The following is a 12,160-nucleotide window of genomic DNA, read 5'->3' as shown; positions in this document are numbered from 1 at the left end:
TTTTATGTTTGTTACTATCCAGAGTACCCCTTTTTCGGGAGCTGGATTTTCACGCATTAAAATCCGACCGGTACTTGTGCAGAATTTGAACAAGACGTAACTAACTGGCCGCTCGGCCTTCCTCGAAACATGACATCAACAGCTGCTTTCACCGAGCGTCGCTGATTATCAAAGTGTAACAACGTTACTCAAAGAAAATACTGAAGAAAGCATGTAAATAAAATCACCAGAAAAATATAACAAAATTAAAAAGAAACAACGATTTACTGTAACAATTTCTGTTTTATTCCTGTAACGATTGAGAATTTTTTTTGTTGTTTTTTTTTTACGCATGTTCAAAGCCACAATCGTTATTTTTCGGCATTTGTTGAACAATAAGTCTTTTTTTATTATTATTATTTGATAGTAAATATATAAAAAACAATATTAGTAAAACAATCGCTAAGAAAAAAAATGACAAAAAAAAAACCAAAAAAAAACGAATTTTTATCGCGTTCAAAATGGTCGATTGTTGCTGAAAAGAAACGATTTTGAAAAAAAGTTTTTTAATATTGTAATATTTTTAAATATATAAAAACACGCTTGGGTTAGATAAAAACTATCGCAATATGTTGAGGCAATCGCTTCAGTGTTTTTTTAGATCATCGATAACAAACATACCAAGAATTTCATTTATATCTATATCTATCTATCTATATATATATATATATATATATATATATATATATATATATATATATATATATATATATATATATATATATATATATATTAGTGGACTGGGAAGGCCACAGAGGAGACCACCAAGCATGAAATAAACCTTAAGCAAAATTCATTCCAAAGCAGCAAAACTAAAACTGGTTTGCAATATATATAAATATATACAAATGTAAGCAAATTTTTATTTATAATCTTTAAACAACCTGCAAATTTTCAGGTAGTTTAATCTCCTAGAACTAAAGATATGAGCATTTCAATATTCAATTTGGCTACGAGTATACATATATATATACACTAGCATGGGTGCCCGGGTGTTTAGAGGTGTATGTTGAGCAAAAAAAAAAAATAGTGCTAGTAGGAAGGCAGGCTCGAACCCATACCACAAAGGAGAAAAAGAACGGGGGAAAAAACTGACGTCTTTGCTGTTACGACCACCGCCAAACCGGAAGTGATGTAGTTTAAATTAAGGCAAGATAATCGAAAGGAGAGGATAATTTTCGAAAATATCGGCTAAAAAAGCGACCCCCCTGTAGAAAAGTGCCTTGTTGAAGGTGAAGATATTAATGTTTCTAGCCAATTTTTCGATATTTGTCGTCTGAAAGGTCGAACTTCAAAACGATACTGATCTTGTAAAACTATGTCGCCTCTGTCGAAAATTTTAAGCAGACATGCATACATACGAACATAGATTTATATATTGGTGATTCAAATTTTCGACCCAAATCGATTGCCCTATCTCTGAATACCCTTTATGTCAAATTTCAAATGTTTAAACCAGAAATTGTCTGAGTAATTTGGTAGTGATCGAAGTGGTCATTTTTTTTAAACTTTGACCCCTATTATGACCCCTTAATATTTATTGTTTTGAGCTCAAATAAAGTTATTAAGTTAGATCCATGTCCAAGGAACCTATATCTAAAATTTCAAGTGTTTAGACCAAAAATTGTTGGAGGAGTTTAGTAGAGTTCTCAAAGGTCAAATCGTTGAACTTTGACCCCTTAACAACCAAATTTCTGGTCGAAAACTGATTACAAAGATTTTCCCAAATCTCAATACCCTGTATATCAAATTTCGAGTGTGCAGACTTAAAATTGACGGAGTTATTGTGTAGGGAAATGCATACAGACAAATATACACTTTCATATATATATACTAGCAGTTCTCCATGGCTTTGATCGGGCCAAATGTACTGTTCAAAACTTTATATGCATACTAGCATGGGTCTCCAACATTGCCCGGGTGTTTGGAAGTGTATGCTGAGCAAAAAAACAAAACAAAAAAAGCGGTCAATTTTTTAAAACTCTGACCCCTATTGTGACCCCTTAAAATTTATTGTTTTGAGCTCAAATAAAGTTATTAAGTAAGATCCATGTTCAAGGAACCTATATCTAAAATTTCAAGTGTTTAGACCAAAAATTGTCGGAGAAGTTTGGTAGAGTTCTCAAAGATCAAATCATTGAACTTTGATCCTTTAACATCCAAATTCCTGGCCGAAAACCGATCACAAAGATTTTCCCAAATCTCAGTACCCTGTATATCAAATTTCGAGCCTGTAGACTAAAAATTGACAGAATTATTGCGTAGGGAAATGTACACACACACACAGACACGTTCACTTTCATAGATATACTAGCATTTAAACCCGGCGTTGCCCGGATGTTTGGAAGTGTATATTGAGCAAAAAAAAAAAAAAACCAAAAAAAATGGTCAATTTTTTTAAACTTTGACCCCTATTATGACCCCTTAACATTTATTATTTTGGGCTCCAATAAAATTATTAAGTTAGATCCATTTCCAAGGAACCTATATCTAAAATTTCAAGTGTTTAGACCAAAAATTGTCGGAGGAGTTTGATAGAGTTCTCAAAGGTCAAACTGTTTAACTTTGACCCTTTAACAGCCAAATTTATGGCCGAAAATGGATTACAAAGATTTTCCTCAATCTTAGTACCCTGTATATCAAATTTCGAGTCTGTAGACTTAAAATTGACAGATTTATTGCGCAGGGAAATGTACACACACATACAAGTTCACTTTTATAGATAAATAGATAGACGAATAGATTAAACAAAAATATATACGTATACATAAATATATATGGAAACAATTTTTGTTTACTGTAAAGATTTTACGCAAATATTATGCAAGTATAAATCGTGTAGAATATTTGCATAAATATAATTACACGTAATAGTTAACTCTAGATGATCATCCCATAAGAAAACCTAAAAAACTAACAGGGAATTAATTAAAATGAATGTTTTAAAGAATATGCAAATTAGCAAGATCTTTTGCTAATGGATGCATTTCCATAACCCATATACAAGAAAATTGTATTTTCTTTTTAAATGAATAGAAAAGAGTTTTTTAACATGAATATCAATACACACAAAAGAAAAACGAATTTATAGGAGTATAGATATATACCATTTTATTTGTCAATTTATAAGTTCAGAATCTCGGCTACTATAAATCAGAATTTAACAAATGAAGGTTCGTTGGAAAGCTAATTACCTGAATTGTGTAGTGGGTTATGTGACATTTGCCCTTACGAGGGGCGTGTAATAAGTAATGCCCCTGACCCACTTCCCATAGAGTAAAGCAACGAAACTTGGCACAGTTATTAGTCTTTCTCTACATAGGAACCACCCAGAGTTATGCATTTCTCCCATCGTTTGATGCAGCTCTGGAGACCGTTTTTGTAGAACACCCCACGTTGGTCCTCCAACCACAATGTGACTTCAGAAATCAAGGCTGCATCATCTGGGGAAACGCTTTCCTTTCAAAAACAACTTCATGGCTTGGAAGAGGTGAAAGTCAGAGGGTGCAAGGTCAGGAGAGTAGGGAGGATTGGGTGATTTCATAACCACACGCCTATGCTTCTAATCTGGTGACATGCAAGTTGTGGACCAGAGCGTTGTCCTGCAGGAGGAGGGTACCGCTGTTGATCTTGCCCCGCCTCTTGATTTTCATAGCTTCCCTTAATTTCCTCAAAAGTGAAGCATAATAGGCTCCTGTAATTGTGGTACCCCTTGCCAGTAAATCTGTCATCACTACTCTGTCCTGGTCCCAGAAGACTGTGAGCATGACCTTGCCAGCGGAGGGCTGCACCCTTGCCTTCTTTGGAGGTGGTGAGTCCAAGTGCTTCCACTGCAATGACAGGGCTTTGGTCTCTGGATCATAGTGATGGACCCAGGTTTCATCCTGTGTAATCAGTCTTTTGAAAAACTTTGACTCATCTTCTTGGCACATTTCCAAATTCATCCTCGAGCACTCAACGCGTTCTCGGAACCTGGGAATCCATCTGGCAGACACCTTATGCATATGCAAATGGTCATGAATGATAGTTTCCACACACCCTGTACTAATCTTGACATCTTGGGCTATTTGGCGAATAGTAATGCGTCGATCTTCCAAAATGGCAGCCTCAACTTGATGGACAGATGCCTCATCAATGGCAGAAGGAGGGGCGACCAGGTCTGGGAGCTGTTTCCACAGATTTCCGGCCATGTTTGAATTCATGATGCTAGCGTTTTACAAGGTCATATGATGGGGCATTATCGCTGTAAGTTTCTTTTATTTCATCAAAAGTCTCCTGTGGTATGCGTCCTTTCAAATACAAAAACCGGATCACTGCTCGATATTCAACAGGCTCCATTTCACACCTGACTCAGTTCAAAGCACAATTAGTTCAGAGCTGTAATTTGCCACATAACCCGTAGAGATATAAATCATTGCACATACAAAATTTCAGCTAGATCAGACAACTGGAAGTGGGTCAGGGGCATTACTTATTGCATACCCCTCGTAAAGTCGCACATTATTGTTTAAACAAGTGGGGGGGGTCACTTTTAATGTAAAATGAGCACAACTTTATGACCACCTTGGCTAAAAGTGGGTGTTTATTTTACATTAAATTAATATAGAAAAGTCATCTCCCACTTTTTAGAACCATAATTTATTCATATCATTGAAATTACTTGTTTTCTAAGATTTTAACTGCTGTTTTCGTTTTCAGCACCTTCGGAAACCTATGATAGTGGTAAATTTAAAGGATTTTTTTAGGGTGGAAATATACGTCAGCACCTTTACTAATGCATCAATCATAGTCACTTGTTTTCCTAGTTTTGCATATGAATTAAAAAATGTATTGATATTTCTCCCAAAACCTCTTATCTTGATGGAGCGGAGACTAAAACTTGCTGCTATGGTTTCAAATGATCTGAAATAACAGCAAGGGGAGACTTGATTCCAAATATTTCTCATATGTTATATCTCCCCTCTTTGGTTTCCATACATAAAGTAAATTTCACAGTTTATATGGATTATTTGATGCTGGAGATATTCATAATCGTACTCTATTTCCATAAGACAGGAGATATAACATATGAGAAATATTTGGAATCAAGTCTCCCTTTGCTGTTATTTCAGATCATTTGAAACCATAGCAGCAAGTTTTAGTCTCCCCTTCATCAAGATCAGAAGTTTTGGGAAATATATATATATATATATATATATACAGTACCGCCAAAAAGAAAGTCCGCATTTTTCATTTTTTTTTGAAAAACCGCAAATTTAAGCTAAATTGATTGTAACTGTTTAAACACCCTGTACCTCATTTGATTCACCTCAATAAACAAGCGAATCGTGTCGACGTGGGCACCAAGAGTATAATTAATACAAGAAAATTATTTTTACCTTATCAAAGTAGATGTTCACCTGAGTTCCATCATTCTGTATTTCTGCACGTCTAATTTGACCAGTTTTCACCTTGACGAGCTGCAAAAAGAAAAAACACAAATATTCAATGTTCCGCAATTTCTTTAGATGACGTATATTTTCTGACTACTATTCTCATTTTAAGCTTATAATAAACATATATGGAAACAATTTTGTGTTTACTGTAAACTTTTAACACCGACATCTAGTTTTTAACATTACAAAAAATGAAAATGCGATGACAGAGGAATTGTAAACCAAGTTGATAACAAAGTTGATAATAAAAAGTGTAGTTTTTACAATTTTTTTCCTACATTTTTCACGACTTACTAAGAGATTAAATGCGACAATAGGAAATTATAATTTTTCACGACTTACTAAGAGATTAAATGCGATAATAGGAAATTATAATTTTTCACGACTTACTAAGAGATTAAATGCGATAATAGGAAATTATAATTTTTCACGACTTACTAAGAGATTAAATGCGACAATAGGAAATTATAATTTTTCACGACTTACTAAGAGATTAAATGCGACAATAGGAAATTATAATTTTTCACGACTTACTAAGAGATTAAATGCGATAATAGGAAATTATAATTTTTTTCAAACAAAACTTTTAATAAAACAAGCCGTAGCTTCTTTTTTTAAATGTTTTCATCTAATGAAAATATCTTTGGTTCGTTGATTTTCTCTTAATAGTCGTGTGAGGACTACACTTTGTATTATTGATGTTATCGACTTTGTTCACAATTCCTCTACGACTATCGTTGCATTTTCATTGTTACAGTAAAAATAGCAAAAAAAAAAAAAAAAAAAAAAAAAGTCTCCACATCTTTAAAAGTTTCATCCTTTGTATGTTTTAAGATTAAAGACTATTTTTTAAAAACCTTATCATAACATCATTTTTTAATTAAAAAAAATAAAGTTGCCGTAGCTTTATCTTTTAACGTTTTCATCTAATGCAAATATCGTTTGTTCGTTGGTTTTAGGGTCATACATTATGCTGTGAAAACAGAAACGATTCTCTTAATAGTCGCATAAAAACTACATTTTGTATTATTAATGTTGTCAACTTTGTTACATTAAAAAAAAATCGTCGCAGCTTTCTTTATTTTTTTTAATGTTTTGATTTAATAAAAAAAATATCGCGTCCTAAATTATTAGATGAAAAAAAAATGAACGAATCTTTTAGTAAACGAGGATTGTCTTCCCCTGTACAGTGACAAACTGTAAAACAGCGCCGGGACTACTATTTGGGACCATGCCTAGGAAAGATTAACAAGATGTTGGGTTATATTGCATTTAAACTTCTCCATATCAGTACATTCAGGGAAGCAGGTAGCAGGAAAGGAATTGCAAAGTCTAGCTGTTCAAGGGAAGAAACTATTGCCATTTGGGTTCCTCAACAGTAAAGGGGTGTAATTTTGTTGCTAAGTGGATTTGTCAGGGATATGTGTACCGAGGGGGGCACAAGCGCAACGAGTCCATCAAAGCAGATTCCGTTTAAATATTTGTAAAACAGGCACAGAGATGCAACATTGTGGTGATGGGACAGGGGTTGGAGCTTAGTTGACAAAGTGGAACCTATTGAATTGAAGACTCTTTTTTGGACCTCATTCAAGAGGGAGAGACTAGTGGTAGATGCACCAGCCAAGATGTGGCAACAATAGTTTATGCATGGGCGAATTGTGGCCTTGTTGAGGTACACAGGATACTCTCAGATGTAAGTAACCTCCTAGCACGATAGAGGGAACCACCTTCTTTGCAGCAGCCTTTGCAATGTCCTCAATGTATTTGTTCCAGTTCATATTGCCCGTGAATGTTAGGCCGAGGAGTTTGAAGGAAGAATGCTCAGGTAGGGTGTTGTCATGAATATCGGTGGTTTAGAGAGGCATCTTGTAATTGTGAAAGGATAACAGCTTCATTTTTTATTTTATTTATGATTGGCTTGTTTGGTTGTTTTGTTTTACGGCATATCAACCCTTTTGCAGGTTATTTAATGCCGAATTCAGTGATGTTGAAAAAAACGTTTTTATGCCTCAACTTGCGTATATTTTTATATATTTATTCATTATGTTTGGTTTGTTTTACAGCATATCAATCTTTTTCAGATTATTTAAATTGCAAATCCAGTAATTTTGGAAAATGCCTCAAGTTTTTGGATCCTCAAATATTTATTCAAGGTGTTTAGTTTTGTAGTTTTGTAGATAAAAAAAAAGTTTTTGTTTTTACCTTTGCAGAACATGATTGAGTTTTACAGACAGACAAACAGTCATATTAAGAAAAATATAATATAGAAGATAGTTACCTCTTCAACGGATTCGGTATGAGCTATCCAACCAGTGGGCAGCTTAATCTCAGCCACGGCCATATTGGTTGATCCCTTGATATCATTGTGCCTGAAAAACAAAACAAAAAGGAAACAAAAAGCATTAAAAATGTGAAAAAAAAATGTCATTTCTCTAACAAAATCAGAAGAAATCAACGAGTTTGCTTGTTCAAGTGTACAGTGAGAATAACAAGTGAAGCATGCATGGTCCCACGTGAATGCACAGTGAACGAAGCATAAAAAAGATGACTAAGTTCAGCATTTGCCCCCTCCCGCCTCATTTAGCTACAAAAGTCTCCAAGGCCTTGACATATTTAAATTTGAGTTCAGCACCATGCAAAACTGCTAAATAGACATACACAGAAAATTTTGGACAAATATGGTAAAATAGTAAAAAAAAAAAAAAAAAACGGAGTGTTTTTATTAGCACTAAAAGAGCACATGGGGCACCCCCAAGAGTTATCGTGAAGTATAGACAAACAAAATTATATAGAAATCAGTTAGTTACAACTTTTCAGAATTTTTTTTTTAACAAGCACAAAAGTGTTAATTTTAGTCATTTTAACTCGAAAGGCACTCCTAGGGGGGCATCCGGAGTTTTCTCGGAAAATCTGTTCTGTTACATTATTATTCATATCATGTTTAATGTTTGTGCAAAATTTCAAAAGATTTCAAGGTGTAGTTATTAAGTGCGGACATACGAAGGGACGAAGAGACGAATGGACAAGGGTGAATTTACAGGTCCACCCTCCTTTGAGGAACAAAAAGCATTTATTGCTAAAATTTTTTAAAATAAATAATAATCCTCCAACAAACGCAAGAGAAATACAAAGAACTAACTAGCTTTGACAGTCCACCATCACTTCGCAAAGTTTGCTGTACGAAATACTTGAAACAAAAAATTTAAATGATAAACATTTAATTCATAAGTTTCTTGCAAACACATGACTAAAACTGTTGCATTTGATTGTACAAACGGATAAGCATTAAACATTTTGGTTATGCTGATACAAATTTATTTATCTTTTAAATGAGTGACTAATAAAATCAAATGAGAGAAGAAATCAATTCGTCCGAGAAAAATACAGCGTCATTAATGAGAAAGAGAGAAAGAAAACGTAAGATAGCTAATTATCTAACAAGTCAGTCTTTTTCTTTCTTTTGCCTGTCGCTAAGAATTCTAGCAAGCGATGTTAGAAGATGGATTTTTTTTAATAAGTTATCCACTTTTTATTAAATCATTTAAATTATTTACTGTTGACAAAAATACTGCATAGGACAATAAAATTACAAATGTATAACATCGAACATGAATTTATTATGAAATATTTGAAAATAATTATGCTAAGTGGTTCTACAAATAATTGTCTTTCGATCGTTTATTTGTACTATATATAGTATTTCAAAATATATTACATTAGTGATTTGAATAACAATGACCTGCTTTGATGGATGGTGATATAAGTGTGATAAATTAAAACCTTTCATTTATTTATCCATATTATTTGGAATACTATTGCATATATATATATATATATATATATATATATATATATATATATATATATATATATATATATAGACAAGATAGGACAGTAAAATTACGAATGCATAACATCCAATATGAATTTATTATGAACTATTCAAAAATAATTATGCTAAGTAATCATACAAATAATTGTCTTTCAATTGTTCGTTTGCACTATATATAGTATTTCAAAATATGATGTATTAGTGATTTAAATAAAAGTGACCAGCTTTGATAATATAGGTGTAATACATGAAAAAAAAAACTTTCTCATTTATTCGTTCTTATAATTAAGATTATTTGGAGTACTGTTCACATCTTGGATGTTATTCTCACAATGTTTCGGCAAATTTAACCTCCGACCTTCTTCAAGTGTAGCTTTTATGGAATTCCAAACAGAAGCCGTCAGTTAATCCATGGAGATTAGTTGCTCCCATGATCTGATTGGAGTCTAAAGTAATTCTTAATTATATTCTTAGTATTACCTGTACCGAGGATTGAACCTTCAACCTCCAGAACATTGTCACTTAGAAGTTATTATTATTAAACATTTTATCCATTGCACAATAGATACAGTGCTAAGTAATAATCCGTTTTAAGTTTTAATTAAGAATTGCTTAATACTTCAATCCAGTTTTGGCTGACAGAATGAGAACAATTCACCCCCATGGATTAGATAAAGATTCCAGTTTGAAAATTTCATACAGGTTCCTCGAATTTGACAAAATGCACTTGAAAGTCGGAAATTAAATCGTCCGACACTTCGTGAAAATAACAACCAAGATGAGTGTCATACTATCAACATTCCCCCTCCCTCAAGTGTTAGGAATTAGAAAAACAAAAACAAGATGAAAAATATAACAACAAAAAAAAGAAGAAATAAGTTTATCAGCAAAACAAAGGTATAGGAAGTTGTTTGCCAACGTACACAAAAGAAAGCTGAAATAGCATTGTTAATCAAGGTGTGGTGGTGACTGGAAAAAAGGAGGTCAATATGGTAAGAGTTAGTTTACAGACAGTCTTCAGTTTGTCGATGTCGAGGACAGTGATAAATTAATTTTGGGGCAGTTTGCAGCTTGGAGACCCCCCCCCCCTCACCCGAAAGTGATTGAAGAGATTGGAGTTGAAGCCAGGCAAAAATAGATCAGGGTAAGAAGAAAACCGTTGGAAACCAATGCGACTAGACAGTTAGTGACAAACAACGTTTGAGGTTCCTCTTTTTATACAAGTGATGGCATCACACACACAGAGCTTAATTAATTTTCATCAAGTACCTGCCTTGTGTTGTTTTATCGTAGAAAGGTAATCGAGTTATGAGGACAGTATAGTCTAAAAAAAAAAAAAGAAAAAAAAAAGGGGAATAACTTACCCAGCTTTAATCTCTAGTCTGACTCTGTCACAAGCATAGAGATACTCTGGAATAATGCTCATATGAAGGGGAGCTGTTTTGCTATCAACTTCATACATGTTGTATCTTACATTCAGCTAAAAAAAATAAAATAAAAAATAACATTCATTAGATTATATATATATATATATATATATATATATACATATACATACATACATATCGGTTCTCACAAGATTATCGAAGTTAAGCAACAAAGAGCCTGGTCAGTACTAGATGGGTGACCATTTGGGAACACTAGGTGCTATATGTGCTCTCCACTTATCTCAGCATTGCTTCCAGTCATTCTGAACTTATGTATACTTACAGCTGGAATAAAAACAGTGCCGACTCAGGAGAGGTGTGGTTGGAAATTGTGCAACTCTTGCCACAATTTCACATGCAAGCTCTTTTAAGTGGGTATCCATAGTTTGACAAGACAGAACAGAGCCGTTTATATATGTTATAGAATGGAGAGAGAGAGGGAGATGTGTAAACTATATTGTAGACACGTTGACCGGAAGTCAGGGTTAGCTGATCGGATTGCGTGTGAGTCACGTGATCAGGTTAGGTGAATCATTGAGATTTGGTTTGGACTAAGAAGGCGACGGACAGCTTCACAGACGTCTCCTTCCCTTCACTGGGGTGGGGGCGCTGACGTGTGTTGAAATGAGGCCAAGAAAAACCACGCAAGCCAGGGATTCACTTTCCATCCTTCTGTGAGACACCTGGAAAGTGAAATAAACTATAAAACCAATTCCATGTCTTGGAGTGAAATGAATCTTCGTCCAAACAGGTACCAATCTAACTCCAAGACACGAGATGAATCCAGATAAACCACGACACAGAAGGTATGTCCGAAAATACATGTAACACACACATTCACACGCAAAAGGCATATGAACTTATCATTTAATAGAAAGAACCGCTAGACGATCACACAACGTTAACTCTTTATGATATAACAACACAACAAATACAATATTGGTGCCATGACCAGGATACTCATACAAGAGTGTGAAAAAAATTTTTTTTGAATCGAACCTGGAGGTTACTATAAAAAAAATATAGACAAAGAAAAAAAAATTGTATTTGTTGTGTTGTTATATCATAAAGGGGATCGTGTATGATATCTAATCAGAGTTAACGTTGTGTGATCTTCGCCTTCTAAGTCCAAACCAAATCTCAACGATTCAGCTAACCTGATCACGTGACTCACACTCAATCCGATCAGCTAACCCTGACTTCCAGTCAATGTGTTTACAATATGATTTACACATCTCCCTCTCTCCATTCTATAACATATATATGTGTGTGTACGTATATATCTACTGTACGATCTGGCTGTGAACAAAGAGAACTATTTGAAGTGTCAAATGGAACTAAGCAAGGATGTGTCCTTGCTCCGATCCTATTGGCTCTTTTCTTTTCGGTAATGCTTGAGACAGCTTTCAGGAACACCTCAGGAGGCA

The 12,160-nt window shown here is 34.1% G+C and overlaps 1 protein-coding gene across 4 annotated transcripts in view; it reads right to left on the bottom strand.

Moving 5' to 3' along the window:
• Positions 1 to 12,160, bottom strand: part of LOC145259799 (pregnancy zone protein-like) — a 313,594-nt gene that overhangs the window by 30,618 nt on the left and 270,816 nt on the right. For all 4 annotated transcript variants that reach the window (XM_080117581.1, XM_080117583.1, XM_080117582.1 and 1 more), the window contains 3 exons: positions 10,671 to 10,786; positions 7,753 to 7,843; positions 5,418 to 5,498 (listed from right to left, as the gene is read on the bottom strand). In XM_080117581.1, the coding sequence (XP_079973707.1) occupies positions 5,418 to 5,498; positions 7,753 to 7,843; positions 10,671 to 10,786 (288 nt within the window). The remainder of the gene's footprint in view (positions 1 to 5,417; positions 5,499 to 7,752; positions 7,844 to 10,670; positions 10,787 to 12,160) is intronic.

This window comes from Euprymna scolopes, chromosome 35 (assembly GCF_053919585.1).
Source record: "Euprymna scolopes isolate OS-2025 chromosome 35, ASM5391958v1, whole genome shotgun sequence".
In the NCBI taxonomy this organism is placed as follows: Eukaryota; Metazoa; Mollusca; class Cephalopoda; order Sepiida; family Sepiolidae; genus Euprymna; species Euprymna scolopes.
This window is presented reverse-complemented; position numbering and strand designations above follow the sequence as displayed.